We start from the raw sequence: 13891 nt of genomic DNA, 5'->3' as shown, positions 1-13891 counted from the left end.
GCTATCCATTTTTCTGCAGTGCTCTGTAGTTGTTGTACACAGAAATGACCAGAATAACTACTTTTGAAAACAAGTGGGGAGACAAGAGAGAGTGATGTATCTGCTTTGAAACTGGACATAATGTATACAGCTGGGTACTGCCTCCTCACAGCTGTAGCAAGAGATCTGGAAGACAGTTTAATAGCTGCAAATGTCACTCATGAAAACTTGCTATCTTTAAGGCCACAGTCAATCAAGTCTCTTTATAGGTCAGTTGGGAACTGAATAGTGGGAAGGAATAAGATGTTGTGTTTTGAGGTTCAGAAGAACATTAATTGTCTTTACATAAATGTACCTTTTCTTTTATTTATGCACTTGTGAGATGGCCAAAGAAAACCTGCTAATTTTATTTTTTAATGTAATTATTCCACAGGATCCTTCAAACCAAAAATGTGGAAGGAAGAAAACAGTGTCCTTCAGCAGCATGCCATCAGAGAAGAAAATAAGCAGTGCCAGTGACTGTATCAGCTTTATGCAGGCTGGGTGTGAATTGAAGAAAGTTCGTCCAAATTCCCGGATTTATAACCGTTTTTTTACTCTGGATCCTGACCTGCAGGCTCTTCGCTGGGAGCCTTCCAAGAAGGATCTGGACAAAGCCAAGCTTGATATTTCTGCTATAAAAGAAATCAGACTAGGGAAGAACACAGAGACATTCCGGAATAATGGACTAGCAGATCAGATTTCTGAGGACTGTGCACTGTCAGTAATTCATGGTGAGAACTATGAGTCCCTTGACTTGGTTGCCAATTCAGCTGATGTGGCCAATATTTGGGTATCAGGATTAAGGTACTTAGTTTCTCGTAGCAAACAACCCCTGGACTTGATGGAGAACAGCCATAATACCCCACGGTTTGCCTGGTTAAAAGCTGTATTCGAAGCAGCAGACGTTGATGGCAATGGCATAATGTTAGAAGATACAGCTGTGGAACTAATAAAGAAGCTTAACCCCACCTTAAAGGAGTCAAAGATTAGATTAAAATTTAAGGAAATTCAGAAGAGCAAAGAGAAACTGACAACACGAGTGACAAAAGAAGAGTTTTGTGAAGCGTTCAGTGAACTTTGCACAAGACCTGAGGTGTATTTCTTACTTGTGCAGATATCCAAAAACAAAGAGTACCTGGATGCCAATGACCTCATGCTGTTTTTAGAGGCTGAGCAAGGAGTGACCCACATAACAGAAGAAATGTGTCTAGATATTATACGCAGGTATGAGCTTTCTGAAGAAGGGCGGTTGAAAGGTTTTCTTGCCATTGATGGATTTACTCAATACTTATTGTCCTCAGAATGTGATATTTTTGACCCAGAGCACAAAAAAATTGTCCAGGACATGACACAGCCTTTGTCACATTACTACATCAATGCATCCCACAATACATATCTAATAGAAGACCAGCTCAGAGGGCCAGCTGATATCAATGGTTATGTCAGAGCTTTAAAGATGAGCTGCCGGAGTATTGAACTGGACGTCTGTGACGGCCCAGATAATGAACCCATTATTTGTAACCGCAACAACATGACATCCCCACTTGCCTTTCGAAATGTCATCGAAGTAATAAACAAATTGGCCTTCTTTGCCTCAGAATACCCTCTTATTCTGTGCTTGGGGAACCACTGCTCTGTACAGCAGCAGAAGGTGGTGGTGCAGCACATGAAAAGAATCTTTGGAAACAAGCTGTACACAGAGGCACCTTTATCCTCAGAAGCCTACCTCCCATCACCTGAGAAACTGAAAATGAAGATCATTGTGAAGGGGAAGAAGCTGCCCTGCGGCCAGGATGTATCAGAAGGAGAGGTCACGGATGAAGATGAAGAGGCTGAAATATCCCGGAGACTGTCAGAGGACTTCTCGAGGGAACCAAAGCTGATCTGGCTCTGCAAGGAGTTGTCTGACTTGGTGTCCCTTTGCAAATCTATCCAGTACAAAGACTTTGAGACATCCATGAAATCTCAAAATTATTGGGAAATGTGCTCCTTCAGTGAGGCAGAAGCCAGTCGGATTGCAAATGAATACCCCGAAGATTTTGTGAACTACAACAAAAAGTTTCTGTCCAGGGTATATCCGAGTGCTATGAGGATAGACTCCAGTAACTTAAATCCTCAAGATTTTTGGAACTGTGGTTGCCAGATAGTGGCAATGAACTATCAGACCCCAGGGCCCATGATGGACCTACACACTGGTTGGTTCCTACAGAATGGGGGATGCGGGTATGTTCTCAGGCCTTCAGTGATGCGTGACGAGGTGTCTTACTTCAGCGCAAATACCAAGGGTATTGTTCCTGGGGTCTCCCCGCAGGTCCTGCATGTCAAAATTATCAGTGGGCAGAATTTTCCAAAGCCCAAGGGTGCGTGTGCAAAGGGGGATGTCATAGACCCCTATGTCTGCATAGAAATACACGGGATTCCTGCAGACTGCACCGAACAAAGAACTAAAACCGTGCAGCAGAACAGTGACAACCCCATTTTTGATGAAAGCTTTGAGTTCCAGATCAACCTACCGGAGCTGGCCATGATCCGCTTTGTTGTTTTGGATGATGACTACATTGGGGATGAGTTCATAGGACAGTACACCATCCCACTGGAGTGCTTACAGCCCGGCTACAGGCACATCCCACTGCGCTCTTTTGTGGGCGACATCATGGAGCACGTTACCCTCTTTGTTCACATTGCAATAACCAACCGAAGCGGAGGCGGCAAGGCGCAGAAGCGAAGCCTCTCGGTGAGGATAGGGAAGAAGGCAAGGGAGTACACCATGCTGAGGAACACTGGGCTCAAGATTATTGATGACATCTTTAAGCTGGCAGTGCACCCATTGCGAGAGGCTACTGACATGAGAGAAAATATGCAGGTATGAGATTGCCATTGTGTGTGTTGGTGTGTCCTGAGTGTGGAAGTGAAAGTCCTGGTGTGCGCTGCTGCTAGGGCAGGCTCGCTGAAGCTGCTGGAAGCTGGTGAAACTTCAGACCCACAGCTCTTGTCAACCTTTAAATGGAGATTGGCAGGCTGATAGTTACAGGTGCTAACTAACAAGCAAACGTAGGATTGGGCAGAAATGTTTTAAAAATCAGTATGCCCTCTCCAAACATGTTTTACTCGTGAGGTTTTTTTTTCCTGAGAAAGCAGAATTGGGGGTACATTTGTGTCCCTTGCCTTTGGTCCCAAATACTGTATTTCTTTGTTGGTTCTGAAAAACAACAAGCTTTTGTTTTGCTAATTGAGTGAGAGTTATGCTCTTAATTTTCTTTGGTGAAATATAAGGGGCAGTCAGTGAATGAATGTGTCATTAAGATCTTGTGTACACCAAAGAAACCCACTGTGCAAAGAAAAGCATGTTTTCCTGAGTGTGTGTTGCCACTGTTTGCCCCAGGGCTGCAGATGTTCAACACAGGCAGTGAATGCCACTTGGGTTGCAGTTTCCTCCCTGCTGAATAGCTGTTTGGTCTTGGCTGGTTGAGGGCTGGCACAGACACCGTGTCTTGGCTCAGAGGGTCCCCTGGCACTCTGTCCCTGCACCCTGTGTGCAGCAGAGCCTGCTGTAGCCAGCAGCATCAGGGCCCAGGTGCACAGCACTGTCACAAGTGCTTGGGTTGGACCTGGGTGCTGCTGGGCAGGCTGTGAAGTGGCAGCAAAGCCAAACAAGAACATCCCCAGAGCTCTCTTCTGTGGTGGGAGCGACTGGGGGTTGATTAAAGGACAGCTCAATTCTGAGCTTCAGGCACTGCCTAGAAACAAAACTGAGTTGCATTAAACAGTGAGTTTTCCATAATAAATAGCTGGAATCAGCTGTAGCTATCTCCTTGGTAAAGATACAGAAACAGTTCATTTTTTTCTCTCGAAAGCAGGAGAAAAACATGTAGCACTTTGTTGACCCCACTCTTCTGGATGGAGTCTAAAGCAAATGAAATGTTGACAGCTGGAAAAGTTTACAAAATGACATAAGCTTTAAATCACTCTCAAAGGAATTGTCTCAGCATATTTTTAAGAATGGGAAACTCTTCCCAGCCTTTCCTTTGCTTCAGGCCTTGAAAGTAACTAGTTTGAACTGCTGACTCCACCTTCTGTCTAGGTCAGGCACTAAATATGAACCATATAAATGAAAGTTCTCTGAATTTGACTCAGAAACAGTATTACTGTGCCTTCCAAGCAAAAGTTCAGTAAATGATCATGTTATGGGGAATGCTGTGTAAAGACACGTTTTTGGATTTAACTGCATGCTGTCATATTTAATTAATGAGAAGAATGTAGCCAGGCATTGTCTGATTATTGGGGTTTTTCCCAGCAAGTTGTGGGACCAACATTTGCAAGGTATGGGTTGTTATAATATCTTACTTGATTTTGTGCATCTTGGTCACTTCTTGTACAGCTCAAGAAGCTAAATGATGGATACATGTCAGCTGTATGTCCTCTGACCTGATAAATAAATAAATCCTGGCGTGTCACTTTCGTTTGACCTGTATATCTGGTATTGATTTTCTTACATGTGACCTATGGAGGGGAAAGAGTGTGTTTCTTTATGATGTGATAATGTAAGGCTGAAAACAAAGTGACTTTTCCCTGCTTGCTTTTCCCATGGGATATACAAGGTCTGTCAAACTTGTTCTTGTTGGAGGATGATTATGATGGGAGAACAAAATGATTACAGCATCAAAAGCGATTGGAGTCTAAGCAGTTGGGAAGAGAAATAGAATTTTATGCTGATGATTTAAAATGTTGGGGACCAGAACTTGTCCCTGTTAGGGCTGATTTGCCATGCAAAGCAGCTGAAGAGCTGGCATTGGGATGCTTGAACCTGGGATAAAGCTGGAGCTGGCAGCAGGCTTCGGGAAAGAGAATAGGGCTGGCAGGGAATTCCTGTGTGAGATGGAATCCCGTGGTCCATGGAGGGCCTGGGGATGGTGAACAGCAGGGTAGCACTGCCCCCATCAGAGGGGAGAAGAAGAAAGGACTGTCAAGGTGCTGGCAGACGGGGGGACTGAGCGGTGAGTGACACGTGCTGAGGTGTTTGTGTCCCTTGCCCAGAACGCCATGGTGTCGGTGAAGGAGCTGTGCGGGCTGCCGCCCATCGCCAGCCTCAAGCAGTGCATCCTGACCCTGTCCTCGCGCCTCGTCGGCAGTGACAACGCGCCCTCGGTGGCCCTCTGCATGAAGGACACCTTTCCTTACCTGGAGCCTCTGGGGACCGTGCCCGATGTGCAGAAGAAGGTCCTGGCAGCGTATGAGCTGGTAAGCACTCAGCACTGCTCCCTCTGCCTTTCCCCAGTGCTGTGAATGAGGCTGTGCTCACTGCCTCTCACATGCCCAAATGACAAACAAGGCTCTTCAAATGACCCGGGCTCTGCAAGTTGGCCTTCAATCGCCACAGCACCACACTGGGCTTTTTGTTATTGTTTCCTTTTTTAAACAGGGTTGTGGCTAGCACAGGTTGGCATTTGAAGAGGACTTTGTTTACAAAACTAGTGGCAATTCAGCCTCTGCTGGCACCGGTTGTCCTTGTCCTTGGGAAGCAGCAAGATTTGTGTGCCGCCCTTCTCTGGCCTCCCTGCAGCAGAGCACAAGGCCAGTAGATAGGGAGCTGCAGCATGGGAGTTCCCAGGAAAAGCTGAACCCTCCCTTTCCCTACGCTTGGCAGCACCACTGTTAAGTGCTGCCCCTGTCCCTGTCAGATGAAGTCAGTGTTGCTCTTGGGGAGGGCATGGCAGCGTTGGAAGGGAAGGTTAAAATGCCCATTTGCTTGCATGGGGAAGGAGAGGTCAGTATGGTCCAGGAATGCTTACACAAACGTAGAGACACGAGCTGGAATCATTCCAGATGAGTGCTGCTGCTCGTTGTATGACATATGTCACTGCTGTGGGTGACTGAGCAACAGCTGTGCGTGACTTCCAGCAGCAGAAGTGGCTGTCACACTGTGCCTCTTGGGCCGTGGGGGTGCCCCGCTGCTTCCCAGCCTTTCTGGCAGTCTGCAGCAGCAGATAGCAAGAGGCAGAGTTCTGCCAGGCCTGACTGCAATAGTGCATTGTGGCAGCCAGGCTGAACCATGTTCAGAGGACAGCAGTTTCTTCTGCAGCTTGTGTTCGTAAGGAATGAAATGGTGAATAATGCTGGGAGTACTGAATTGCTTCCAGAGACCCTGATGTGTTGCAAAGAGTGGTCTCAGCTTTGACCAGCTATTCAATGTGCCAAATGCCCACCTCCTTACCATCTCCTTTTTTGCCTTTATAACACACTTTTCAAGGGAAAATCCGCTTGTGGGGTGGGAGAAGACACTGATGTTGATTAAAACAGAAATACTAAAAGTACTCTGAAATAACCTCTGGGTTCCTTCCAGAATAGTTTCTAGTACTTGGAAGTGATTAAGTTATGGTAATAAAATGCCAGCTGTAACAATACCAGAACAAGGATTTGCAAATCCAGCCTTATTTTAGATGGAATCTTTCTGGGGTAGATTTGCTACATGGTCTCATGTCTTTGTGACAAAGCAAATACCACATAAATAAGAGATTTTTCTGTCTTTGGAGGCCTGCTTAATGGAGCTTTACCAAAATGAACGTGTCATCTCTTATCTTTGTAATTATAGACTGAAGAGTACACATGGGACTTTTCAAGGCCTCCTTGTACTTTGGAAACAGTTTTTCAATTTAAATAGGTGAAAGGCCTCTTTTGGATGTAGACAGAAACACTTGTATAACTGTTTTAAATAATGGTTGTTCTCACATTTGTCTCCGATGGGGGAAAATGTAACTTGAATGTCAAGAGAGCATGCAAACTGTTCAAAATCAGAGAGAGAGGAAGGGAGTTATGCCTTGCCTGTGCAAGGATTGATTTGAGATATAATTCTGTTAAGGAGAACATGATACTTTTTTTTAAATCCACTTTGGCTGTGACTGCCTCTTTTTTAAAACTATTCACTTCTGAAAAAGAAAGCTGGATTTAATAAGTGGTTTTGCTACATTTTGGATGTTTGCCTTTTGAGACAATGCCAGCAGCAGAATATTGCAGTCTATTTAGCCTTTTCTGTGTTTGAATAAATGAACTGTCTCTATCAATCTTGATATTTGAAATCACAGTCTGGGAACGGGTTTGCATTTTCAGTGTTGAGAAGGGGCTTCTCCATGCTCTATAATGACTTCATATAATCCAGTGTGTATTTCTTTTTCATATTTTTGTGCAAATGAGAACACAAGGAGATGTTGGTGGAAATCAGTATAAAATATTTTTGCTTATTTATTGATTTTAATTCAAGATATGCTACAGTTCAGCCTTTTATATTGTTGATAAATATGGCTTCAAGGAACTGGATCCACAAGGGCTTGCTGCATGTCTCTTTACTTCAAAGCACTTTTCAAATGAAAAGGCCTAAGAGCATTTTTAAATGCATAAAATAAGATTTGTTTATATTGAACAAGCTATACTTCTTAATTCCTTTCACAGTCAAATGGAAAAAAGTTTGACCCTAAATCTCATAGTGTGACTGCAGGTCTGCCCTACTCGCTGGGCCCCACAGCCCAGGGAGCTTGAGTGCTGGGCAGATGCTTCCTCACCACCTCTGAAAACACTGCATGTGCCACATTCTTTGAAAAGCCTGCTTTGAAAATAATTTCTGATAAAAACAGCCCTAATGTGTTAAAATTTTTCCCCCTTACAGAAAATTGCCAACTGAATATATTTTTCTATTTTGCCACGGAAAGCATAGACTCTGCCTGTGTGCTTAATGGGGCATGAACAGGGCTGAGGGTCCAGGGAAATGGAGGTGCAAGTGCTCAGAAACCTGCCACAATCATCCGGAAAACAATTAACTGCCTGTTCCCTCCTGCTCAGCCTTTGTCAGCTGTGAAATAGACAAAGGCCCATTTGTGCAGTTTGTTTGTTTTTTCCTGGGCAATTAATTTTACCATTGTGCTCTGCATTAAATATTTCCTTTTGAGAGAGACCTTATTAGAATACAATTTAATGTGCTTTGTTTAAGGAACCAGAACAGTTTTTCAGGACTGTGTTTCCCTCACTTTATGGAGGCATTGCAGTGCTTTAGTGGAGCTGTACTGTTGGCCATGTCTCATATAGGAAGAGGCTTCATTGAGAATACTGGGTTGTACAAGAGTTTCTGCAGAGGAGAGGAGGGAACAGGATTTGCCAAAATCAAGAAAATAAGGTGGACTGTTGACATTACACAGCCATTCTGAAAAATGTGTCAATGATCAGAAATACAGTGTAGAGTGGCTAATTTCGATGTACAGCTTTAGTTGATTCCATACATAGAGGCATGCTGGATGGATTCTGGCCATGCTGTCATTGCTTCCCACACACACATCCTAGGAGAGTGTACTCTGCCACTTTTAGAGTTGTCCTTCCCATGAGGAAGGGCTCTCACTCTGCCTCTCTACCTGTGTGCTCCCCCTTGGTGGTTGTGCAGGTGGGCAGCATGTGCAGTGTGCCTCTCAACCTGTCAAATTAATGCTGGTGTTCTTTGATCACACCTAAAAAGGAGTTACTCCATGTGAAGAGGAGGGATGGGGCCCAGCTGGACCTGACAGATGGTTGAATTATTCATTGCAAACAGTTATCCTGTGAAGTTAGGAATTTTTTTTGGTTGAGAATTGTTTGGAAACAGATTGTGGTTACTGTGTCTGCACGATATATTCATGGGCTGATGCAGGCATGCATGAACTCAGGGACACTTGTGCACTTTGCATTTCAGTTATTGGCTAAGCATTATTTTCCTCCAAGATCAAACGACTGAATCATTTGAAAATCAAAAGCAATAAACTAGTGATAATAAATGCTCCTGCTTTCACCCAATCCCCTGGCTCACGTGCATATAGAAATTTTCCTAAGAAAAATGAGGCGTCCAAGTTATGTTCATGTGTTTTCAACTCTTAAATAACAAGTGTAAAAAAGATTGAACAATGAAACTCTTTGTTATAGATAAACTCATGTTGGCATTCATGTTTTTCTCTGTATTCAAGCCTGATCTTGCTGTGTTGAAGCAGGCAGTTATGGAAGGCCAGGGTGGCTGCAGGCACTGCTAAGAGATGCAGGGTAGTTCAGAACATCTTGGCCAACAAGGAGATGGATTGCAGATTTTTGAGAGGACAAGGAGTGTCTGTGAGGTTGCTGGGAAATAAGAAGAGGTGTTTTAATGGCAGTGGTGTTGTTGACATGGGTTTAGGTCCATGCATGCTAGCAGAGGTCTGCTGAAGTGTGTGTGAGGTGAACTGCTCTTTGTCTGCTGCTCTTTCATATTCAGTCTTTTTGGGTTTGCCTTGGTGCAGGCATGACTGCCTTCCCAAGAAGAAAGTCCTTTTTCCCAGTTATTATGTAAATGCAAAATGACTAAGTAAATTTTTGTGAGCTTTTTCACTGAAATTCATACCTCAGCTGGGATATAGTCATCCCCAGAGGAGCATTTTTCACAATTCTCTAAGCAGCTGAAGACAAGGGATATTGCAGAGCAGAGCATCCCCTGCCAAAGAAATGTCATAATTCACTGACGTCAAACACAGCCCAGCACATGGACATTGTCTTGAATTTGTATTTGTTTTAAAGAATTTTCCATCCAAAGTTGGACATAGACTGGGAAAGTTAGTTTCTTTTTTCACTTCTTATTAAGGAAAGTCCTGTTTCTTTCTGTGCTTCTTACAATTCTCTCACCCACTGCTCTCAAAGTTTCTTGCTCTGATTGCCCGTGTCCATTAGTCACTTCTAAAACAGAACCACAAAAGAGTCAAATCAGAATTTCCCTTAGAGAAGGAAGTTCCAGTTGGGTACTTCAGTTAGGCTGCTTTAGCATAAGCATATTGAAAATTGACCTCTCTCTTTTCCTCCACTGCTCCTGCTCTTCTGTAGAGGACTGGTCTTCATGCACACATCTCCTGCAACAACAATTCCATATTTTCCCAGAAATATTTCTAACTGAAAGCGTGAAGTTGGAATTTAAGGTGACTTTTATGCAGTTTCTTCTCTGGTTTGTGTCAGTAAGGTATTTCAGATGTTTCCAGCTCATGTAACCATCCTTGATAGCTGGTTTCTCATGCTGGGCTGTTGCAGGAAGGGACTCAGATACTGAAATCTGTCTTGAGCTGTATATATTTGGACAGAGACAAGGTGAGGGACAGAATGGTGGCCAGCAGCATTCTTTCCATGTCCTGGCACTGCTTGTCCATCTTTCTTTTCTTGCAAAACTTGCTGACACACAGTTGATGGCTTGGTTGTTTCTTGTCACCGACCTGCACAAGAAATACTCAGTGCTAAAGGGAATTCTCTTCAAATTTTCATGAGCTCAGTTTCCTCTTCAGCTGTTTTTTGAATTGGTTGTGGTTTTGTAACCTCTTTTGGTTTTGATTGATGGTGGGTTTGGTTTGTTTTTGAGGGTTTTTTGTGTTTGTTTGGTTTTTGTTTTTTTTTTTTTAACCAGGCGAAACTCTTCATTGTCAGTGAAAGGCATAGAAAATTGGGACAATGGCCATGAGGAGACTCCTAAGAGAAAGCTTCCTTTTAGTCTGATGTCCAGTCAATTTCTGTTTTAAATGTTGGAATATTTATGAGAGGTTTCCTTGAACTGTCCATTTTTTCTCATTTATCTTTCCAGCAGGAGCAGTACTTTAATTTGCCGCCAGGAGCTTTTCCTCTCTTTTTTTTTGTCTTCTTTTGGTGAGACTGCTGTGTTAATTTCCTCTCTCCTTTTCAATTTATAGAATAATTCACAATGAAAAGAAGAAATTGGTCTTTAGCACAAGAGTTCATTAAAGTAAAAAGAACATTCTTTTGTTCAGTTTGTACTGATCCTGTGATTAAACTGCCCTTAGTACAGGCAATAAATAACCCTGTTAATTTCATGTGAGTAATATGATGCCCTCAGTATTAAGATATTTTAAATTTCACTTAAAATTTATTTAGTTTAACAGAAGTGACAAAGTAATGCATTGTTCTTTGTGTGGTTTAAAATTTGATATTCCATGCTATTCTTAGACAGTGAAGTGAGGTCAGTTATGTTTTCAACCCTTGGTTTGTTTCATTTCCTGGGTCTCATATATGGGATAAGGAGAGAACTCCTGGGTTTGTGCCAGCTCCTGTTTCCTGTGGTTTTTTTTGAGAATCCACCATGATAATTACAGAGAGCTTCAACTGGATTGAGATGAATCAAGTTTATTCTTCTTCTCTATGCCAGAATCGGGTTTTGTGTGCTTTCATTCTTGGTTTTGTCCAATATCCCCCTCAACCCTCCAGTTATGTTAAACACATTGATCAGTAAAGTTTATCACTACCTTTCTGACATGGAAAATGCAAGTTATCCCAAGAAATCCTGCCAGCTTCAGCAGCTAGTAAAAATTTCCTGCCTCCGAGTGGAGCCAGATACCAACATCCATCCTCTAAAGGTTGCTTTTCAGTAATTGTCACTTGGATGGTAATCTCCTGAAGCTCAGCATTCAGGAGTTAACACCCTCTGGTGGGACTCAGGAGTCCTGAGGGAGTGGGACATCTCTTGCTCTGTGAGAGCCACTCATGGAAGCGAGCTGCCATTTGGGAGCTGACATTAAACATCCTGATGGGCTCCAGCCAGATGGCTGGGACTGCACAGCTGCCTGGAGGGCTGCTCAGTGCAGATCTGAGCAGAGGAAAGATGCATGGGAATTCATGCTGCAAACATGAGAAAGCTCACTCTTCACTTCTGAGATAGGTTGGTGGGTTTCGATAAATTACTGGCAAAAGTGGGCTTGAAATGTTCAGGCTGTCCTGTGATTTATGGGGCTCCCTTCCCAGCAGAAAATCTCACGGCCTTCCATGTTGTGTTTTTAGGGCTTCTGGTTCTTGTCACCTCTAGAAGAAGTAGGTGACATCCTTGAGCAGGGTTTCAGATGTGATGGCAGCTGAAAAAGCAGGGATTGATTCAAACTGGGAAATCATGGACTCATTTCAAAACTAGTGACAAAAAAGTGTATCTAGATGCCATGACCCTATGCTATAAATTTATTCTTGGATAGCAGTTACTTGCCTGTTACATTCTTGACTGTTTGAATCAGTCTGTTCTTCCAAGTGAACACCCAAGTGTGTCCTTGCCCTGTCCTGTTGTTGCCATCTTTTACAGCAGCATCAGGAAGCAGGATCTCGTGCCCCCTGCAACTGCATGTGCAGCTCTTGTTGGTGGCAGTGTCTGGTCTGTCAGGGAGGCAAATAGGGTCCTGCACACTGTGTTATCAGAGGTGGTAAAGGTGCCATAGGCCAGCTAAAATCTTATTTCATAACTGGCTTGTGTCCCATTATTTCTACCTAGTGCATTATTTCCTAAAGGATGTGTGAGGGAGGATGCCAGGTGATGAACTGAGGTTGCCTTTTAACCCTAGTTACTGAGCTGAGGAGCTCTGAAACCACTTCAGCACTTGTCATGGGACAAAACCTGCTTATGTTTGTCAAGATTTCTGCAGATAGGAAGATGGGAACAGGTTAAATTCTGCTACATGATCTGTTTTAATTGTTTGTTCTTGCTGAGCTGAAAGTAGTGAGGCTTTGATGTCAGCATCAAAGGAGTGCAGGATTGCTCTACCTATTCTGCAGTAAGGGAAAATGACATCCTAGTGCTACTTTGCCCTTAAAAAATGAATAGAATACCTTCATGTCTGAGAATCCTTAAACAGGCATACCAGAAACTCCTGGGAGGAGGCCCAGTCGTGGCATGATTCTCGAGCCTGCCTTTTTTGTGCGTGGTGGGATCATTTTCTGTGGCTATATCTATCTATCTATATCTATATCTATATCTATCTATATCATCTATATCTATATCATCTATATCATCTATATCATCTATATCTATATCTATATCTATATAATCTATCTATATCTATATATCTATATCTAATCTATATCTATATCTAATCTACATCTAATCTACATCTACATCTAATCTATATCTATATGTGTGTGTATGTGTATCTATAAGAACCTCACAAGTCCCATTCTGCTTGAGGGATCTGAGCACAGGAGAGCCTGACACGTGGGATGTCCTGTCCCAGCTTGGCTGCAGCTCACCTCCTGGGGCAAACTTTGCTGTGGGGTAGGAGGTGCAGGCACAGAGCCAGTGGGGACCCAAGCCCAGGGTGATGCTGCATGGGGTGCAGGAGCCATGGAGATGCTGGGATCTCCTGGCACTGCCTCATGGGCCCCAGCTCTGTGTGTGCAAGAGGTGCATGCTTGGCCTCTGGCTGCCTCTCCAGTGACTTGCAGGATTTTTGGGACTCGTCCTGTGTTCACTGCTCAGACCAACCTTTGGGATTTGTAGTTGTCAGCTGAATGGCTCCTTCAGCACAAAAGGATAATGTGCTGTGGTACAGAAAAGCCAGAGAGTGGGTAGAAATTGTCATTTCTTTCTAGATGACAAGGGAAAATATCAAAGAGCGAAAAATATCAATGTGATGCATGAACAAGTAAGTAATAAGAATGAAAGGCAAAGGACACTATGGAAAGTAATTTAAATCTCAGGCATATCCACTGGGCATGTTCTGTTAAAAAACAATTTTGCACTCTCTAGGTATATCAGGCTTTTTTCACTCTGCCTGTGAAGCTGATAATGGATTTTGTTTTCTATGTGTTGTTTTTTACATCAAAGGAAAAGCATAGGTATTTTTGTTAAATGAAGCCTTAGTACATTTAATTGGAAATAAAGATGAGATGAGAAGCAAAATTTGGATCTAAATTCCTCCAGAATTTGGAACTTTGAGTGTGACAAGTGGAAGTGTCTCTTGTTCCTTGTGTCTAATTAAAACAGTAAGATGTGCTAATTTGCAAGTGTTAATTTATTACTGTTATGCTGTCTTCCACTAAAACCATCAAAACCTACTCCTTGGGCTTTCATATTTAGTGTATTTGA

At 43.2% G+C, this 13891-nt stretch overlaps 1 protein-coding gene across 1 annotated transcript in view; it reads left to right on the top strand.

The window, feature by feature from the left end:
- Positions 1 to 13891, top strand: part of PLCL1 (phospholipase C like 1 (inactive)) — a 180716-nt gene that overhangs the window by 140346 nt on the left and 26479 nt on the right. The window contains exons 2-3 of the mRNA XM_030241869.2: positions 413 to 2884; positions 5056 to 5259. Coding sequence (XP_030097729.1) covers positions 413 to 2884; positions 5056 to 5259 — 2676 coding nt within the window. The remainder of the gene's footprint in view (positions 1 to 412; positions 2885 to 5055; positions 5260 to 13891) is intronic.

Source organism: Serinus canaria, chromosome 7, assembly GCF_022539315.1.
Source record: "Serinus canaria isolate serCan28SL12 chromosome 7, serCan2020, whole genome shotgun sequence".
Lineage (NCBI taxonomy): Eukaryota > Metazoa > Chordata > Aves > Passeriformes > Fringillidae > Serinus > Serinus canaria.
This window is presented reverse-complemented; position numbering and strand designations above follow the sequence as displayed.